Raw genomic sequence first — 21,527 nt, forward strand, 5'->3', positions numbered from 1 at the left:
CTTTTGCAGAATCATGAGCGACGAAAACAAGACTATTGATAAAATGGTAACTCTTTATTTACAATACTTTACATTAGTTTCATAGAAACAGTTTTCACCACACAGTATACATGACACATTCTCAATAAGGGGAGTGGACAACTCAACCCATCAGAATAAACCAACTTCTATCACACGCAGACCATTGTTAATTGTACTTTTACATCTAACTGATCTTTAAAAAAAAAAAGAGGGCTCTCAATGAAATAACAGTGCTTGTCATTTCGAAAACATCCCAACCGGGCTGATTATTGGCAGCGCAGCAACAGAAGACACCCGTTTGCCAACCAGACACACACACGTTCTCTGGTCAAAGTCTGTGACTGTGTGCTGTGAAACCCCGTCCTTAGAATAAAAACTGCGTCTCCCAGTCTTGTCTTTCATGTCACTCTACACTGGAGTATGGCTTTTCTTTAACTGATGAAAAAACAGGTCCATGGCACAAACGTTCACAACACTTCATCCAAATGGCAGCAAGTTTAAAGGGGAAAAGTGGGGCAAAAAAACCCTAAAAAAAAAAAGCTTTTTCCCAGTAAACATGCTGAGGGTGAAGGTATGTGAATACTGCTGTTAAAACTGGGAAGTGATGGGACACCAAAGCTGATTACATTTGCAGATGCCCACCTTACGGTAAAAGACCAGAAACCAGATATTTTCATAACGGCACATGGCATTGTCCTTCCCACGTCCTCTCCTCCCTCAAACGCATCAACTCTTGAGAGAATGTCAACACTATTCCAGTCAACTAACCATCACATTTCCTGCTGGAGCTTTGAACGGAAAGGCCTTCAGTCCCTTCCATAAATATATTTGACAAAGGAAGCTTAAAGAATGAAACAGCTGAACTGATAGTGAAGGTGAAAATACTGATGAACGATGACAATGCTTGACCGATAGAAATGAAAGAAGGGAACCATCTCCCTATTCGTCGATACACGCAGCATCCGGCATTGGAAGACAGCTTGAGAAGAGGAGAAAGCGAGAGGAACCACCTCTCTGGGCTTCTATTTGTCCACAGTGGACTTAAATAACAAAAAGCACGGATGAAGCAGATGCAGTCTAGATCTTTGTTCTATTGGATTATCAGCTTAATACTATAGCACCATCTGAAACAATTACCGCAAGGCTTTACTTGTTTTCTCCTTGAAAACAACCACTTCATACCAACAAGAGGCCGCTTGGGGGGGAGAAATCAAGTCCAGTTACATTTGACCATATCTGTTTGACAAAAGGGTCAAAAGGTCTGTTTTAAAGTGAGAAAAAGTGCAAACAAGTCTTTCCGACACATCCCTGCATGCACCAGAGAGGGTGGCAGTTTGTTGGAGGGACTTGACATGGCAGCTTCCAGTGTTTGCAAGACACGACAGTCCCAACTGTAGCTGTTGGCTGCTATGCTCTAGTCATCTACGGACACATATTCTACATATTCAGCTTTTGGGTGAAATTTTGAGGTAAGCCTACAATGGACCGTAACATGGACAGGTGAACTTTTGTTTCACGTCTTAACCTTTGGAATGCTCGTCCAACTGTTGACATGGTCGAGTACTTTTTGCATCACTTGCTGTTCTTCAACAAGGATCGCAAGGGCAACATTCTGTGATGGCACGCTGGCGTTCAAAACTACACAGAAGGTCAAATAAAGGTCGCCTGTCACGGTTCGCGTGCATTTTCGGGAGATCCTGAAATTTCACCCAAAAGCCAGATACTCCTCACTGTTTGTGAGTCGAGTATCCTTTCAGTGATTGCATTACGCAGAGAGTCTGTAGGGAAGCACAAGTACACATCTGTAGAGCTAAAATGACTCCGGATGGGGTATAGAGACTTGCTCAAGTTCCGCAAGTGTTCTTGGAAAATCCTCAGAGGGATCAGAAGTGGCGTTTAGGAGGTCATTCTAGCAGGTGTTTACGCGGACCGATGCGAGGGCGGTGGGAGCGACGGGCGTCGGCTCCGGCGGCAGGTCCGTCGTTTTCTCGGCAGCTCTGGCACACGTAAGTTTCGGGCACGTGGCTCTTGCGGATCTTGGCGCACGACAGGTGGATCCAGGTGTGGCATTTGTTGCACTCGATCATGGCGCGGCCGGCGAATGGCTTCATGCAGAAACACGTCACCAGGTCCCATGAGTCGTCGTCTGAGGCCACATGGGGGGAGGAAATGTGGCCACATGCTTAAGCTGCCTAAACATTGCTATTCGCATTCAGATTAAATGTCCTGCTTTTTACCTATCAAAGTGCTTACCTGAATCCACCATGATATCTTCATCCTCTCCCGACCCATCTTCGTCTCGGAACACCACCTGCTTGCCCTGACGGAACACAGTTCTGCTTCCAGAAATGCCCTCCACTTTCTGTACTTGGACCACGCCTTCTTCCAGATCCCGTCCGTCCCACTGGCTCCGTTCTTGCTGTTGCTCCTCTTTGCACTGGGACGGGTTGGTGACGTGCTGAGGATGGAGCAGAATGCTGATGTCGTCTTCCGGCTCCTCTTTTATGGGCAAGTCGCCAAAGGGGAACGGAGGCGGTAGTCCCGGGTCGGGCGAGTTAGCTTGGCCATGTTCCTCAGTGGCCTGAAGCTCCCTCTCCTTTCTCCTTTTTTTCTTCTTCAGCTTCTCGGCTTTCCTGCGATCCTCCGGATGCAGGCTGGTGAACGTGTGCTGTGCAAAGGAAGATCATTTCGGTCAAATTCAGAGGATATTTCTAACTTGGTTTAGTAGACCGCGGCTTAGGGAACCGACAGCTTGTGGGCCATATACGCGCCAGCAGGAAATTGTAAAAAAAAAAATAAAAAAAGCCTGAAAGCATAAAAGCTCATAATATATACAGGGGTATATAATATATGTGAATAGACGGGGGTCGGTGGATAGATTGGACGGACGATACCCTGCAAGCAAAAAGGTTCCACACTCCTGGCTTAGACTATAAACTCAACTCACATCTTTCTTGATGTGACTGGATAATGTGGCCCCGAGCTGTGGATGGTTTCTGTTCCTGTCCAGGGGGACCATGAAGGGGTGTTGGGGACAAGACGGCGATGGCCCTGGGGTCCATCCGTCGCTATCAACTGTGCTTCCGGTGCTGTTGGGTGGGCTGGAAGTACTTCGCAGTGAAGAGTTCTGTAAACGATTAAAAAAAAAAAAATCCACTATTTTTTTTCAGCCTGTCAAGAACGAGCTCCATTCAGTTCTACTCAACTGGCTTTTGCGCTATCGGCACTCCACTCAGAAGGAAACTTGCTAGTGAACAACAGTGGAGGAGAATGAGGGTCTCCTGTACTTAACTTCTCAGCATGCCCACTGTATGAAGATATTGGCGAAGAGACTGCGGGCAGACTGTAGAGTATCCTACAGTATTGTGGTGGCTAGTCAGTCACGGGGAAAGCTCGTGTTCTGTTTCAATTTTGGTTCTTTCTAGTTGCGCATCCTCAAATGTTACACTGAGGAATCTGCTCTTCTTTTGTATCGCAAATTTTGAATCCTCACCAGGTACCAGAAACAGTACCTTGTAGTTCCTGGATTTACTGCTTTAAAAATAAATAAATAAATGCCAGTAGCTCGGGCGACCGTGGCAAGCCGAGTAGGTACAGTATGCAGGAATACAGGATTTCGTTCATGACTACGCTTGTAACTCAAATTTTGTCAGATATCAAATAAATATTCCTGAATGAATTAAATGGAAATACCTTTAAATATATTCTGGCCATGTTGGTGTGTGCATGTCGGTCACGATGTGCTTTGAACTTCTTAAGCCACCAAAGAACATTTATCTTGACTGATAAAACCCAGTAATTGCTCAGCCCTACCCTGTATATTGTTTTGGACTGAATTTGACCAAATGTATTAGTTTGAGCCTTACTTACCTCTTGGGGATATGGGATGTAACCAGCATAGGCCAAAACAAACGTACAAAACTGGTTAAAATCTTCCACTGTCCTTTTCCTCTTCCTGTAGGGTGGACTGAAGCCCTGGAACACAGAGAAACGTAGGTTAGGTCCAGTGGTGAGAAGTAGTTGCAGGCAGTGTGGTTGCCTCGTTGTTCCACATATCACCCTGTTGCATGTTTAGTCCCCCCCCGGATACTGTACTTAGTCATACTAGTGTGTGTCTCATCCATGGCCTTAGCCTTAATTAAGACAATGATTTCATACTGTTAACTACTCCTATGATTTGTGGAAAATGTGTAGCGTCTTGTGGCATGCTAAACAGTACAAGCTTTGCAAAGTCATAGTTTCATCAGAAAAAATACTGTAAGAATTTGTTTGGGGGCTATCGTTCGCTAATTTGAATATTTGAGTTTTTATTGGCAAAGCTAAGGGAAGATTTGGTAACATAATAGCTGTTTAAACACCGGCTAGTATGATTTGAGCGGTACATACAAGTAATGAGACCACAAACTTTATACTCCCCTTCTAGAATTATTGGCATCCCCTGGATAAAGAGATGGGGATGGGATGAGCTTGATTCTGTGTCTGGTGAACCATGCCTCAAATTTTTAGGGTGAGAGTATGCTTCTGCAATACAAATGTAATTGATTTTAAGTTGTTTTTTTTTTTTACACATCTTAACCAGGAGCGCCATGCATTCTGTACTTCTTACTTTACTTTTGCCATTTTTCTCCTCAACGAAGGCAGAGTGTGAGGACTTTTGCCAGCACTGATTAGCTTCGAGACACTACTTCTGCGGTTAAACGATGGGTTGACACAGTCTCTTAATGCTCCTTAGCGTGAGTGTGCCACTATCGCACGAATGAGCAACAGTCATCCGAAACGATAGATAACGTGACGACAACGCACTTTGGTTGAAAATAAATGTACCGTAAGGGAAAATCGGTGGTATTTGCCTTTTAAGTGTCTTGAGGGCAGTCCTACCAACCCCCACTATTAGACGTAACTGTCAGAGACAACAAATGTGGGCTAGCAATGGACAGTCAGCAGTAACAGACGACTGTGAGGCTAGCCCCGGCTAGTAACGGTGGAGAGTGAACCATAACAAAGCAACGTCGGGGGCTTTATTTATTTACTTTCCTTACCAAAAGTAAGGCTGTCGAATGAGTAGCGATGGTTTGTTTCCGAGCGGACTTTGCAGTCGGGTCTCGCTAACATTGCGTTGACTTAGCACACGTTAGCATGTTAGCAATGGTGATGATGATGAAGATGATGATGATGGAATGTTTTCCAATCGATTGCACGTTAACAATCCCTCCAAAGTATGTTCAGGAGTAAATCGAAGAGATCATTCTTGCACGTATAAAATGACACAAGTGTGTGAGTCGACGGACGGTGAGAGCGAATGCAAAAATCACCGTGAGCAAGTTGATCACATTCATGTTACAACAATTTGTCAAGAGCATTACAAGCTAACAGTGCGGTGACAAGCGGCCAGCAAGTTGACATTCGCTGGCGTCGTTAGCAATTAAGCAAAAACAACCCCACAGCCCAAACGACGAGTTATTGCAACAAACCCTCACTTACCTCCGACTGGAAAGCGGGAGATGTCGACGGCTTTATGTCGCCCATCTTTCTCTGAGTCTTATTAATACTATCTTGACAGGCGACGCGCTTGTATCGTTTAAAAACGCTGAAGCTAACGTAACGTATGTTACCTGGAAAACTCGAAGCCTAAGTGAATGCACGATTGGCACCCGGGCCAGCTAAACGTTTAAAACCGTGCTCTCGGTGAGCACAGGGCTGTATGCCCATGGAAGCGTCCCGTAATGTCTTCTCCTTATCAGTTCGATGTGAAGGGGGGAGCGGTTCAGTTCGCCTGGCGGCTGTCACCAGCAGCAGCCTGCCCACTGCCTCCTCTTCTTCTGCTTGAGTGAATCCTTGGTGGCTGCTAAACGGGGTGACTCACGGGCGCCCCTTAGGCATTCTTTCATTCAAGATAGACGTGGCAGGGTGAGAGATGTGCTTCTTTTTATGCAGTCAAACAAAATGATTTTAAGTCACATACATTATTTTCAAACCAAAGAAAGATTTGCAAGCAAAAATGATTTTAAATGTTAAAAAGATTTGCAAACAATGGTATTATTACCCAAAGTAAGAAATATTTAAATACAATACAATACATGCTGATTTATATAGCGCTTTCATATATGTATGAATGAATAAATGTATATTGCTATCTCATGAAACTATACACGTTAGTTGCATTTTCAACGTTTCGCTCGCAATTTCTGAGTATTAGCTCCAAATTCAGCAAGTTGTGTTCAGAAAATGACATGATGACCTAATACAATGCAAAATAATTATAAAGTCAAAATCCCACAAACTCTGGATGACGTTGACTGTAACAGGACTGATACATTTCCATGCAACGCATTATGAGGTAGGGCGGCATGGTGGGTGACTTCACATCGGCCTCACTGTGCAGAGGTGCAGGGTTCGATTCCAGCTCCGGCCTTCCGATGTGGAATTTGCATGTTCTCTCTGTGCCTGTGTGGGTTTTCTCTGGGTGTTCCTGTTTCCTCCCGCATTCCAAAAACATGCATGGCAGGTTAATGGAATACTGTACTCTAAATTGTCACGAAGTGTGACTGAGCATTGTGCACCTGTGATTGGCTGGCAACCAGTTCAGGGTGCCCCCCGCCTACTGCCTGATGACGGCTGGGATAGGCTCAGGCACACCCGCGACCCTCATGAGTATGAATGGATTAGAAAATGGATGGATGGAGAGACATCATGAAGTATCGACACCACTGGCTTCACCACCACATCCAATATGGCGCGACTTCAACGTTCGCATGAATACTCAAGGTGCTTGTATCTGTATTTTTTCATTTGCAAATTTCAATTAGTTATGAAAAACACGATAGCGCATCTAAAATTAATTTGTTCAGATTGCATAAACAATCCAAAATCAAATAAAGATGTTTAGTTTCAGTATAACACCAACCGGAAACGTCAGGACTTTCTCTTTCCGGTTTATCTTTTTTTTTTCTATTCGTGTTTTCGTCGACGTTTCTTGCTGTCAATGTTTTTAAAAAGAGCACAAATGTCATAGTTATACTATTTCATTGTTCGGTTTCGACATGTCGACCGCTGGTCTGCTGCACGCGTTTCAGAGCCGAATAACGGAACGTTTCACCAGCGTCGCTATGGAAATATTTCAAGAAGTGGCGCATATTGTAAAAGGATACCAAGAGGAAAACGACCGTCTGCGATGCTTACTGAACAAAATGATAAACGTGCAGATGAATTCACCCAAGATTGGTTTGTATTACTGTTAGTTACAAATTACTTGCCGTACTTCCATTTATACGGTGCATATTAAAATTACCCTCTTTTATAACAATCGCGTGTGGATTTTCATAAAAAAATTAATATTTTGTGGGCACGTGTTGTTATTATCCTTGGGAATAAAGAGATTGGGGTGGCTCGTGCATTTAACACCTCATTAAGTCAGCATTTACCCGATTTAATAGTTCTCTTAAAACTAAACATAATTTGGAGTACTCCAGAATCAAAATGTATCTAACAACATGGCAAAACATTAATATATTCGTGTGTGCAGAAAGGTACCGACGTTTTGTGCTCGTAGCCCAAGTTGGCTGTATGAAGTTTTGCTCTGACCAACCAATGAAAAGGACAGACAAATCTGATGTCATTGAGGGCTCGTATGCTTTACCTTTGGAGGGCACATTTTGAATCTGACCCGCCAAAGAAATAGTCCCCGTGGTGATGTATTTTAAGTGATACTGGCCAACCTTACCAACTCTGAAGGCCCTGGTCATTTTAGATGGACATGATCGCACAAAGATGCTGAAATCTGATGGATGGGAAAAAAATTGATACATTCATTTGGAAGTGCAGCCAAGAGAAACCCTATGAAATCAAGAGGGTAGAGTGTTGGGGATAAAGCAAAACAATTTAATGGAACAAGTGGTCAAATTTAGTCAATGTAGTGTTTCTGATTGTGCTTAGACCAGCATAGAAGGCCATGTTGGCCATTATGATAACACTGAGTAAAAACCAATCTTTTCTCTCCCTCCATAGATCACGGTCGCTTCCCGAGACGAACTACAGCTGTCAGAGAACAAGCATATGGGCTAAACACTCCTTTGGAGACAGAATTACAGCGAAGTTCTAAAGTACCAAAAATGGAGCAGACTGAGTTATTGGAGCCAACGGCGAATATACCCGAAGAGGACAAAAATATCTCAGAGCTACTGGCTAATGCACCTAAAGAGGAGCAAACTGAAATATCAGTGTCCTATGCAATGGAAGTATCAGAGCGGCTGGCCAATGAACAAGAAATTGAGTACACTAGACGGTTGGCAACAGAACGAGAGAGCAGAATGGAAAATGGCATCACAACGGGCCGTCTTAAAAGTGATTTCAAAGAGGAAGGCAGTGGAAGGCTTGACATCGCTACCGCACTCCACGCTGTTGCGTTTCAAGACTTCAGCACAACCCCGGAATTTTCTCATCGGTGCCGGAGTGACGCAATCACAAACAAAGACCTGAGATACCACAAATCTCTGAAACACTCATACAAAAAGGTAGACTTGTTTGTCATTCTTTGTTTCTGTTAGGATTAGTTTAATTTGGATACATTTCCAAGAGAGCCATCTTGCCACTTTTCTTTTGGACAGTTCTGATTTGGCTTGACTCGACTCAGCTCCTTCGGTTTTCCACAACAAAGTAGTTGCTCTTTGGTTGACATGGCAGAGTGCTGTAACTTCACTAATGCAAAACCAGATCAAACACATTCATTAGAACGTGATTGCCAATTTGTGTGATGTGGCATGTGAGGGACCATCATGTGTGCTGTGGAAAATTATTTTCAGTTTCACTCAATTGGTCCAACAATTATGCATTTCCTACAGATAATGTGTTTTTGTCCATTTATCTACAGCAACAACATATACGGTACTCAAAGCCAGGACAATTAAATGCTCTTTACCCTGCCTCTTGCCCAAAGTCAGGTGGGATAAGTTCCAGCACACCCGTGACCTTGTTCAGGATAAGCGGTATAGAAAAGGATGGAGAATTTAGGGACAGTCCATTCTAAATGAACAAAACAACGCAAACATTATCTTAGGAGTCACAAGGAAAATGGGGATGGGCTAACGAGTTGAAGAAGTACTTTTGACAAATGTATGGTTCTGAGTTCAGACACATATCCAGAACACAAATTGCCGTTTTGCCTGGCAAAGTATACTTTGTTTTCTAATGTTGTCGTTGTCATTTTGTGTTATTCTTGTCCTAAATGTCACCACAGAAGTGCATCCGGGAAGACAAACCAAAAAGAAAAAACGTGATGACGACGATAGCGTTGAAAAAGGAACTTATCGCCAAATGGGAGTGCGGTACGCGCGTCTCTGACTTGGCTGTTCAGTACAATATGGCTAAATCGACGATATCGACGATATTGAAGAGAAAAGAAGCCATCAAAGCGGCGGATGTGGCAAAAGGGGTCAAAACGCTCAGCAGCAGAAGAACTGATAAAGTGGAAGAAGTGGAAAAAGTTCTGCTTGAGTGGATTACTCACAAACAGTTGCGGGGCGACACCGTGTCAGAGACCCTAATTTGTGACAAGGCAAGGGAGCTGCATAACGCCCTGACCCGAGACGACCCCGGGAGCAGTGCAGAGGAATTCAAGGCCAGTAAAGGGTGGTTTTGCAAATTTAAAAAGAGAAGTGGAATCCATGGGGTGCTAAGACCCAGGGAGGCTGCCAGAGCTGGAAAAGAAGACGCCGAGAGAATTGAGGATCAATTTCAAAACTTCGTCTGCAGCCAGGGTTTTCTCCCTTAACAAGTTTTGCGAAGTGACCTGAATGCCAAAGAGGACCAACATCACAGGGCAAAGAATGCCTTCCCAGGAGGCAAGCTTATAAAAGTTGGCCTGACCGCCGTTCGGGAAACTGCGAAATCAAACTACTGCTTTTGTACCACTCAGAAAAATGATGCTTGGTGTCATGTTGAGGCCATTTGCCAATCAGCTCTTTCAATGCCAATTTGCCAATCAGCAATGTTTTAAAAAGTGTTAGAGTACACGACAAAGTAACAGCTAACACCCAGAAAAATTTGAGCGGAAGCCTCACAAAGGTACTTTGAGGTGGCGTCAGGGAAAAACCTAACCCTTTAAGACCACATATAACGTTGCTCGGCATGAATTGATACTGATTCTAGTATCGTAACCGTGGCAATACTGTACATCTTCACTTGTCTTTGAAAAAAATATTTGATACTATGACACCAATACTACTTCGCCTACCCCACTTGTGTCAGCCGTCGAGAGATACTGTACTTGACCACATTTCTGATTGGAAATTAGACAAAATGGATGATGAACACCCCTCGAGCGACGGAAGTGGGCAGTGCCACGCCCGAGTTTCATGAACCTCGTCTGCTCTTCACCGTTCGACTCTGGCCAAGCGAGTAACAGGCCATGGCACATCCGCCTCTGTGTCCGTCCACCCAATCGAGCCTTCTCCTCCCCAGTTGATCCTGCCCTTGGCATATCTTTATAATCTCAAAGATTATGCCGTGCAAATCCACTACACACAAAATTGCACAGTGGAATTGCGATTGGTACCTGTATTTCTACACGTCAGTTTGATCTGATGCATATTCCCTGACCAGCCACAACGTAGCCACATCAGTGGTGGCTGGAGGAGGGGCTGTAGGCGATATAATTTATATGTACATTTATACACAATAGGTCTTGTTACTATAATCTATGTCCAAGAGTTTATTTCTCAGGATACAATGATTTTATACGTTATTGACACAAACCTCAAGCATTTATTTTTTCGTATTAGTGGTCATCGGCAGTTAGATTTGCATCTTTGTTCAATATTCTGTTCCACCCAAAACATTAGGTTAGACATTTATATTTGTATTCAAGATTTCTATTTAAGATTTAGATATGTGTATATTTTGCATTTTGAGTGAACATTTATATCCTGATGTAGAGAGAGAGAGCGAGAGCATTTAGGTGTAATATTCAAGATTTGGATGTACGATTTCAGTTGACAAATATTGTTGTAAAAACATTTTAGTTCCGATTTTAAATGTTATTTATTAATATAAGTTTAAAAAAAGAGCATTGTATCATTCACAAGTACCAATTCTAGTCCAATCCCCACTTGCCTGTTTGTGCTGTTGTACCTGTACCCCATGTAACCTGCGCCAGTCATTAACATCTAGTGAGTATTATTGATTTGACTCTGACTAATTTCTGAAGTTATGTTTTTTGACGATTTTAACAGTGTATAGCCGTTGGTTTTGGGTGGGGGGAGGGTTGTGTTAATTATGCTTATCGAATAAATAGACTTGACCCGTTTTGGATGGCTTGTCTGTTTAATGGCAGGTGCATGGACCTCACTTACCTTTGCAATGGAACATTTTTGCCATTGCTTTGTAGTCACTTGTATTACGCTTAACTATTTTGTTGAATGTTCTTTGCCCAGGCGGCACGGTGGACTATTGCTTGGCACGTCCGTCTTACAGTACAGAGGTACAGGGTTTGATTCCCGGCTCCATACTTCCTGTGTGGAGTATGCATGTTCTCCCTGTACCTGCGTGGATTTTCTCCTGGTACTTCGGTTTCCTCCCACAGTACAAAAACATGCAAGGCAGGTTAATGGAACTCTCTAAATAATTCCCTAGGGGTGATTGTGAGCGTGCGTCTCTGTGTGCCCTGCGGTTGGCTGGCAACTACTGCCCGAAGACAGCAGGGATAGGCTTCAGCAAGCCCGCAACCCTCGTGGGTATAAGGGATAAGCACATTAAAAAAATGGACAGATCGATGGATGGATTCTTTGGCCATGCAGTGAAATTGGCCGGCAGCCAGTTAAGTCAAGTCAAGTCAAGTCAAGTCAACAGTATTTATAGAGCACTTTCAAACAGCCATCGCTGCATACAAAGTGCTGTACATGGAGCAATTTAACATGCACAATAAACAGTAAGACAAATCGGTAATAAAGGCGGTAGAAAGCACCAAACAGTAAAACCAAGAACAAATCTAAGTCATGCTGAGTCGAATGCCAAAGAATACAAGTGAGTTTTGAGGAGGGTTTTGAAGATGGGCAGCGAGGAGGCTTGCCGAATGTTTAGTGGGAGGTCATTCCAGAGAGAGGGACCAGCAACAGAAAAGGCTCGATCCCCTCTGAGCCTCAGTTTAGTTCTTGGTACTTCTAATAAAGTCTGGTCCACAGACCTGAGACGCCGGGCAGGTGTGTAGGGGCGGATGAGCTCAGAGAGGTAAGGTGGCGCGAGATTATTCAGAGATTTGAAAACAAATAAGAGGATCTTGAAAATAACTCTAAAATGAATGGGGAGCCAGTGAAGGGATGCCAGAGTAGGAGTTATGTGCTCCCTCTTACGAGTACCAGTCAAGAGGCGAGCGGCGGCATTCTGGACCAGCTGAAGGCGCTTAATGGAGGACTGGCTGACTCCAAAGTAAAGGGCATTGCAGTAATCGAGCCGGGATGTGACAAAGGCATGAATTACCATCTCAAAGTGTTCATGTGAGAGGAGAGGTTTTATTTTGGCCAGCTGTCTAAGGTGAAAGAAGCTGGATTTAACAACGGCACCAATTTGCCGATCGAGTTTGAAATCACTGTCCAGTTTAAGGCCCAAGTTTGAGACTGTTGACTTAAGATAAGGAGACAGGGGGCCCAAGTCTACAGGATGGAATGTACAAGGGCCACTGGGACCAAACAATATCACCTCTGTCTTCTTTTCATTGAATCTCAAGAAATTTTGTGCCATCCAGGTTTTGATTTCTTCCAGACAGGATAGGAGTGGCCTTAATGAGAAGGCGTCTTTCTTGCTCAGTGGGACATAGATCTGGCAGTCATCTGCATAGCAGTGGAAGGGAATACCATGTTTCCTTAAGATGGAACCCAATGGGAGCAGATACAGCGAGAACAGCAGAGGCCCCAGAATTGAGCCCTGTGGAACACCACATGACAGGGGAGCAGTGCGTGACTCAGAGCAGCCAAGGCTGACACAGAAGGTTCTGTCAGCTAAATAGGACCTAAACCACTCAAGAGCACTGCCGCCAATGCCCACCAAGTGCTGCAAACGAGACAGCAGAATACTGTGATCCACTGTATCAAATGCTGCAGTTAAGTCCAATAAAACTAGACACACGTGGTCTCCAGAGTCATTTGCCAGTTAAGGGTGTGCCCCGCCTACTGCCCATAGACGGCTTGGATAGGCTCCGGCATGCCTGCGACCCTCGTATGGATAATCGGCTCAGATAATAGCCGGATGGATTCTTTGGCCAAAGTCAGTGAAAACTAGTTTTAGTGTTCCGTACATGCTCACACAGTGCTGTGTATCGTGGCTGCTTTTATTGAAAACAATAACCTTATTAAAAAGTAACAGAAGTCTTGAAAATGATCACATTTTAGTTATTTAATCCGTCAAATTACAATCAAACAAACTATTGGGGAAAAAAACCCGCAAATATTGCCGAGCCGTCAGTGTTCAGGAATTGACATGTAATACTTAATTTGCCCAGCAGAGGGTCTCACAGCTATCCATCCATCAACTGTTCAGCTCAAATGTTCTTGAGTTGACCATCTTTGTGAAAGTTTGCTTGACTTCGTGTTTTCGACTACAAGATGGCCTGGATTGACAACAGTAAAATACTTAGGTTGTTTTTAGATGTTATGTCTCCAGACAGGACACCGCGCTGTGTTTAAAAAAAATGCACAAGATGTAAAGTTGACCGGAAACGGGGGTCGCATCTTGTTTTCTTTTCCGGGTTGTCTCTTCTTTCGCTTTGTCGTCGATTACGTTCGAGCTCCTTGGATGCAAAAAGACCAAACCGCTGTTGCTGCATTGCATTTCATTGTTTCCGACATGTCGACTGTCAGCCAAATGCATGCGTTCCAGATTCATTTAACCGAACGTTTTACCAGCTTGGCCATGGAGATATTTCAAGAAGTGGCGCTCATTGTGAAAGGATACCAAGAGGAGAACGACTGTCTGCGGTCCTTACTGAACAATGAGATAAACCCCCGGTGGAATATAACCAACATCGGTTTGTAATTTTATATTCAGCATTTGAACAATGGGGTCAAATAATATTAACCGTATAGTCTGCATAGAAAAGTCTCCCGAAGTAGCGATTTCGCTACTTTCCTTCTGAGCCTTAAAAGTTATTTTTTTGTGGTTATTCGCGTTTCACTTGTAGCTTCTGATTGTGCAACAACGTTAAATAAAAAACAACAACAATAACACTCGTGTAGACTGTCAAACACATGCGAGCCTCCAGATTGTTTTTCGCCCAGCTGTCATTGGCGGAGAACCTAGTGTAGTGTCTTTTTTTTTTTTTTGGACTGCACAACTAACAACATTCGGATTGGCTCAGTCACAAGCACCTTTTTTGAATATAGGCAGCTCACAAAAGATGGACATGATTATATATTTTCACACTCGATAGGTGGGCTGATATTCAATAGACATTCTATACAAGCATTTCAGCAAGTCAATTTCCCTCAATAGATATCCTTGAAATTATATATTTTTTGTGTTGGACATTTTCTCAACTTATTATACCCAATGTAATGTGTAATGTTTGTTTCTTTTTTTTCCAAAAGATCACAAAAGACTGGCTCGGATGTCTACGGCTGTGCAAGAGCAAATTCCTGAATTGAACATTCCAGAGGAGAAGGGAGCAGAGACAAAAACCAAAAGGTCTAAAATGGAGCATACTCAGCCATGGGCTAATGTATTGCAGCCATTTGCTAATACAGCTAAAGAAGAACAAACAGAAGTACCAGTGTCATCTGCAGTAGAAGAATCAGAGCAAACAGGACTGTCAGAGACATATGCAGTTGAAAGAGCTGTGCCATTGCCTGATATACCTCGATGCAAACAAACCAAAGAGTCAGAGCTATTGGCCAATGACCCTAATGGCCAGCAAACAGAATACAATAGAAGGTTTGCACTAGAACGAGAGAGTGGATCAGACAGTGGCGTCACAATGGATTGTCCTAAAATTGATCCCAAAGAACAAGAATTTTACACAGCCAAAGAATTCGCTCAGCCGAGCACCAGTGGGGAAATCACAAACCAAGACCTGCTACTTCAGGAGCGTCCAAAAATGCCCCTCAAAAAGGTAAACTTTCATTGTTTGTTTCTAAGATTACGGTCATGTACCTTTGTGCGATTTTGCAACTGTGCAAGAAGAAAACCTGCAAAAGTAGGCATGGGCCGATATTAGATTCTAGATTCTAACGGTATGATAACCATGAACAAAAATACTGCAGCATCAAGGTCTGAAATAGCTCTAAAATGTCAGAATCGGATCCACAACAATATGAAGGTGTCTTGAAATACGAGGATCCATTTACAAATCGGTTCGGAGTCCGGAATTGTGATTCTGAAAGTAAAAATTGACTATTCACTTGGAATACACATCGCAAGGAAGAGCACCACAGGTGATGGCCAGAGGAGCCCAAGAGCCAGTCACTGGAATGTCCGCGTCCCCACTGCACTCACTTGCTAACATAATACAAATGTGCTCGATTTGCTTTGATGCTCCAGCCATCAATTCATCCTTTGACTCCGAATATGATTCTGGGTGTGGCCAATTTTGAGTTTTTGGGGCAGCAGGGGAAAGAGGAGAACATCGTGTGTCTTGCATGCCTACTTTGGCATCCCCGGCCTTGTTGGTGTCTCCAGATCAAGAGGGGCATTAACTGCAAGTCTGTGGGATGCTGAGACGGGGAAGGTTATTTCTAGAGCCAAAATCACTCTGAGCAGCTTCCATTTTTGTTCAAGGGACATTTGATTTCATAATCAGGAACCAAGACTGGTTTGAAGATGACACAAGTTGGCAACCAGTGGGACCAGCGGGTTTATGCTCTCTAAACAGCAAGAGAAGGCATCAAAATCTAGGTTGCCATTGATTTATTTTCATTGTTGGCAAGGAACATGCCAATTATAGGAGCTTCTCAAAACTCAGTTTCGATATGTTTGAAAAATCTGGGTTAAAAAAAACCCAAAATAGAGTCCTCGTCTGAAGTACTGAGCGTGAAGAATAAGACGGTATATTCCTCCAAAGTTATGTTCACAGCCAACACTGTCCTGGTTTATAACAAAACAAAAAGTAATTCAAAAAGTTCAATAATGGAACAATAAATAGCTGGAAGGATCATCACAACACCACTACAAGAGGGGCCGGCGACATAAAAGAAGCTGCCGACCTGCTCTTCCTGCCAAAGAAGAACGTTTCAGTGGTGGCTTGTGATATTTTCTATTTTGTTGGATGTCTCGGCTTGCAAAGCATCTACCGGATGGGACCTTTGATTAGGACCAAGGGAAACTCCAAAGAAGAAACCTTTTCCTTAAGAAGCTAGGAACACCACACCTCCAAAGGGACATGTCCCACAAAAACAACTTCTCTAGCCACAATTCAGGCAGGTGGGAGTGGTCTCACCTCCACACCTTCACATGACCACAGCCTCAAATTTCTGAAGTAAGTGTCCTGTGTGAGTTGTGTGGTGTGTTTGGGCGGGCGGGGTGGGGGTTCAGAAATAAATCAAATCAATCCTGAACCATCCTGATCTGTTGTTTATTTTTGATTTTAGGTTGCAGCTAGTGGAAAGAGGAAGCGCTGCGAGGTGTGTGGACCGCTGAAGGACACTAAGACACAAACCACATGCAGAAACTGCCAAAAGTACATCTGCGGTGCACATACTGCCAAATTTTGTGAAGAATGTGTTTTTCTGCATATCATATCATAAAGTGGTGGCTTGTTGAATTTCAAGTTGATTAATCATACAATAAATCTTGAATTAACGTTGTCAAACTTCATTCCTCCCCCCATCCCTGAAAAGTCGTTTATTTTATGTATTTTATAAATGTATATTGGAATATAATGATTTATGATGCTGATTATTTATTTATTTTTACTTAAAATATGTCTCATAAATTTGACAGGAGGGACACCACTGGATAGTATAAGCAATAAATACATTTTCCACAGGTCTGTTTTAAAAAAAAAAAACAGTGGACCCTTGGAAGTCCAGTTTGCAAAGCTAATAAACTAAATATACGATTTGAAGGCTGGACAAAAATCCATAACTCGTAACTGTTGACATGCATGCTAAAACATGCTGAGGCATTTCATTGAGCATCTCAAGGATAAATACTAAAGTGTGTGTGTTATTTTTATTTATTTATTTCATTTTCATGATCTTTTTGTGTGTGATACCTATCCCACATGTCACCACAGAAGGGTACCCTGGATGACAAGCCAAAGAGGAAAACTGTGATGACAACCATAGCACTGAAAAAGGAACTTATTGCCAAGTGGGAGAGAGGTACGCGCGTCTCGGACCTGGCTGTTCAGTACAATATGGCTAAGTCGACGGTATCGACCATATTGAAGAGAAAAGAAGCCATCAAAGCGGCGGATGTGGCAAAAGGGGTCAAAACACTCAGCAGCAGAAGAACTGACAAAGTGGAAGAAGTGGAAAAAGTTCTGCTTGAGTGGATTACCCACAAACAGTTTCGGGGCGACACCGTGTCAGAGACCCTAATTTGTGACAAGGCAAGGGAGCTGCATAACGCCCTGACCCGAGACGACCCCGGGAGAAGTGCAGAGGAATTCAAGGCTAGCAAAGGGTGGTTTGTTAATTTTAAGGAGAGAAGCGGAATCCATGGTGTGCTAAGACCCAGAGAGGCTGCCAGGGCAGGAAAAGAAGACGCCAAAAGATTCGAAGACAAATTTCAAAACGTCGTCGATATTCAGCGTTTTCTCCACTGAAAAGTGTTTGTCAAGAGACCTGAACGCCAAAGAGGACCGACATCACAGGGCAAGAGGACGCCTTCCCAGGAGACAAGTTGGCCTTGCTGCTGATCTGGGATGATGCCAGTCGGGACTGCCAAGTCAAACGGCTGCTCCCCGTGTACTATTCCGAAAACACGATTTAAGGGAGCAATTCTTGAAATGGTAAACACGAGGTGTCATGGACCTTGGGTTGGACAAACACGCCGTGGTTCTGACCCCTCCCCAGCAAACTGCAATGACTTGAGGACCAGAGAGAAGTGGCAGAGGAACTTTGCATACCTGTCAACTCATACGGTTTAGCCATAGTTCATACGGATTTTGTGGTGAATCTTACGTATATGGCCGTATCGCACTAATCATACGGATTCTGAAAATTCCCGTTTTTTGTTTTTTTCCCCCCCTAACAGGTAGTTCCGTTTGCTTTTGCCCAGAATGGTGCTAGTCTACTCGAATGCTTTCATTTCCATTTCCAAAGTAAATTTGAATGGATGCTGTAACTTCGAGCCGATGGGTCAGCATTTGGAGTTGGTGAAAAAAGTAACGCAGGAATACAACTCTGAACACAGTAATGCCACGAAGTAGAATGATGATTAGACAACCAGACATTGTATTATGGAGATCTACAATAAATATTGACAATTTCGTGGGTTTTTTTCTGCCGTTATTTTGACATATAAAATGCTTTGGTATGTTATAAGGATTTTTTGCTCTTTATAAGGATTTTTTTGGTAGTTTATACAGGTTGGCGCTCCGAAAAGTTGACAGGTATGACTTTGTGAAGAGGTATATGGAGGATGGTCGTGCAACATTCCTACTGCAGAAATCGAGGGACAGTTGGGGTCTTGGGTCTTTTTATGCACACTTAAATTGCCAATAGCACGTCTCTGTAAGCTGTCATCACTCCTCGTGCATCAGGTTGAGTACACGTTTGCCTCTTTTTACATTGTTTCCTGTTCACTCCAGTTTAATTGTGGGCCTCACTCGAATCGTGAGCCCTCTCCTATCCAATCAGCACACTGTAAATGATGATCATTCAAAAGTTATCCTTAATCTTGATGAAATTATTTCATACTAGTGTGCCATTATTACATAATACAGCTCGTGGTTTAAAAAAATGTCTGCAATATAGGACACATTTTCTGGTTAAAATTTACAGTAGAAATTTGAAATGGCCTATGTCAAATAGATGCCGTTTAAGAGATACGTGCACTGTACTAAATTCCAACTTAAAACAATGTTTCATTAGTACTGTAATTAAATATTCTATAATGGCTGAAGTGATACTTTGTGTGTATCTGTTTTTGTTTTTTAATCGATGAATGAATGAAATCCCAAATTTACAGATTGCCCAGGCTCCCAGAATTGATTGAGTTTACCTTTCAAGGGTCCACTGTTTGTTACAATTGCAAACAAAAGAAAGCCTTCTCACGTTGATTAGGAGGATTTACTGGTTAAGAGACTACAGAGACCGATGCTTCGTTGAGAAAATGAAAGGAAAGTTGGAGGAGTTTTATTTTTGCATGGGAGAAGCCTGACGATGGAAAATCTGTTCCCATTCTGTCCCTTTATAAATTGCTACTACAGTACACCAAAAACGTGAAATAATATGATTCTCAAACATAAAATGATGATAATATAACATAAACTTTTTTTTGTTTGTTTTACTGTAAATCCGTGTTGTTAGGTTGAATTATGTTGTACTTGGTATTTGATGAGTGGAAATGATTCTCACGGGAACGGCGTTTCCTTTCGCTCCCCCAAGATTTCGCTGCACTCGCTTAACAATTCGAATCTGCTGACGTTCAGCGGACACGTTCCATTTGAGACTGGCCACCAGTGATGGGAATTCCGGCTCCTTTTAGAGAGCCGGCTCTTTTGGCTCGGCTCCCTAAAAAGAGCCGGCTCTTTCGGCTCCCAAATGGCTCCTCAGTTTTTTTGTTGCTTAAATTAATTTACTACCAAAAATAACGTAATATTATGCGTAAAATGAATTACTAATGCAAAAAATAGACAGTATATCAAATATTTATTATTTATATGGCTTTATGTATATTCTTCTGAACATACTCAACATGGAGTACAACATGGAGTGCTACAAAAATAAAAACAAAGTACAAAGACCCATATCAAAACAAGGTCAACAAAAAGTTCCAATCTCTGAATGTGTATATTTATAAGCTTTTAACTATTTACAGTAAAACAACATAAGTAAGCTTTGAATACCACACAACAAATTATAAGTTAAAATTTGTAAAACAAAAAGAAGAAAGCAGCACCCAGGTAAAAGTTTTAACTTGTCTTTCGCGAAGATTGGCATGAAGAAAAACCAAGTGCCTCAGCTTAGAGGGGTTGATCCTGTTTATCCTCTCTGTTAATATTTGCCCTGTTTTGGAGAAGATTCTCTCTGAGGGGACAGATGTTGCAACAACACACAGCCAACCAAAATGGCTGAAAATCACTTGCAATCATTTTACCCAGTTCCTCGTCAATTGTGTACTGTTTTGCTGGTTTATAGCTTTTTGCATAAAGTGGCTCATAGAGCTCTGGGTTGTACATCTAGGCCAGTGGTGTCAAACATACGGCCCGCGGGCCGGAACCGGCCCGCAAGGAGGTTTGATCAGGCCCGCAGGATCATTTAAAAGTGAAAAAATGCATAAAAGACACGGAATGAATATTTTTAATGATGTGCAATTCAGGGAATATCCGCTAGGGGGACACACTGTTTTGATCAGAGAAAAAGACAACCTTGTTTTGATCAGAGAAGAAGACAATACCAGCCTCAGTCTGTCACTGAGACAGACCCAACACAGCAGACGCTATCAAGGATATGTGAATACTTTATTCTTTACACATATTATAGCACTCTCCTTAGTTTGTAAGGTGTAGGCAGGGATTACATTTAGAATTTATATGCTCGTGTAAATGGTTTTAAAAATTCCTTTCTTTATAAATCTTGTTTAATCTTAAAAGTGCATTACTATATTTTTCAATAGCAATTACTTGTTAAGGTTTGGTGCCTTTGTACATTCAATGGGATCAGCTGCAATGCATATATGTGAATGATAAAAGTAAATTGCATATTTGTCTAAGGAAATCTAAGGTCCTTCATGTAATGTTTTGTAAAAAATATATTCATTAAATTTCAACATTTTCCTAGTATTCTTGTGCTTCTTTAGACCAAAACAAAGGATATACATATTATTTTGGTTATTTACAGCAGAGTATGGTGTCATTTTTAATGGTCCGGCCCACTTGACATCTACCGAGGCTATATGCGGCCCACAATGTGAAATGAGTTTGACACCCCTGATCTAGGCAGTTGTGACATTGCAGCAGCAGCAACAGTTGCAGACACACTAGCACCTTCATTAATAGCTGGTTCCCTTGCTTGTCTTTTCTCTTCAAATTGGACTGATGGGTGGACTTTTCTGATGTGCCTGTGCAGGTTATTTGTGGAGCTTGATCGATGGGATATTTTAACCTTGCACAGTCTACACGCTGCCTTTGAACTATCAATTAAATTGAAATGAGTCCAAATTTCACTGCGTTTCCTATCCATTTTCTCACCTTTCCGCTTTCCACCGTGTTGTTTTTTTTCGCTAACTAACTCTCGTCTCCTCGTTTGTCTTGTTTGCGTGCTGCTCAGTGTGCTGCTGTGTCTCTTCTCTAACCCCTCCCCCTTCTCTAAACTGCAGCGTGTGCGTGTGTGCGTGTGCGTGTGCGCGTGTGCGTGTGT

The 21,527-nt window shown here is 42.7% G+C and overlaps 3 protein-coding genes across 3 annotated transcripts; 2 read left to right on the forward strand and 1 right to left on the reverse strand.

The window, feature by feature from the left end:
* Nucleotides 1-33: 33 nt before the first annotated feature.
* On the reverse strand, nt 34-5,824 carry phf13 (PHD finger protein 13). The gene is made up of 5 exons (XM_086118064.1): nt 5,503-5,824; nt 3,892-3,996; nt 2,969-3,148; nt 2,275-2,689; nt 34-2,167 (listed from the first exon to the last, which is right to left on the reverse strand). Exons 1-5 carry the CDS (start codon nt 5,545-5,547, stop codon nt 1,926-1,928), a joined length of 987 nt encoding a protein of 328 aa, XP_085974190.1. The 5' UTR covers nt 5,548-5,824; the 3' UTR covers nt 34-1,925.
* A 1,140-nt stretch (nt 5,825-6,964) lies between these two features.
* Nucleotides 6,965-11,287, forward strand: LOC147201552 (uncharacterized). The gene is made up of 3 exons (XM_086118846.1): nt 6,965-7,242; nt 8,026-8,531; nt 9,254-11,287. The coding sequence occupies exons 1-3, from the start codon at nt 7,062-7,064 to the stop codon at nt 9,785-9,787; spliced, it is 1,221 nt and encodes a 406-aa protein (XP_085974972.1). The 5' UTR covers nt 6,965-7,061; the 3' UTR covers nt 9,788-11,287.
* Nucleotides 11,288-13,764: 2,477 nt separating this feature from the next.
* Nucleotides 13,765-19,072, forward strand: LOC147201553 (uncharacterized). Its single transcript, XM_086118896.1, has 3 exons — nt 13,765-14,032; nt 14,592-15,112; nt 17,234-19,072. Exons 1-3 carry the CDS (start codon nt 13,801-13,803, stop codon nt 17,765-17,767), a joined length of 1,287 nt encoding a protein of 428 aa, XP_085975022.1. The 5' UTR covers nt 13,765-13,800; the 3' UTR covers nt 17,768-19,072.
* The last annotated feature ends 2,455 nt before the right edge of the window (nt 19,073-21,527 follow it).

The sequence above is a fragment of the Hippocampus guttulatus genome, chromosome 8 (assembly GCF_054856545.1).
Source record: "Hippocampus guttulatus isolate MCC_2025c chromosome 8, RoL_Hgut_1.0, whole genome shotgun sequence".
Taxonomy (NCBI): Eukaryota; Metazoa; Chordata; class Actinopteri; order Syngnathiformes; family Syngnathidae; genus Hippocampus; species Hippocampus guttulatus.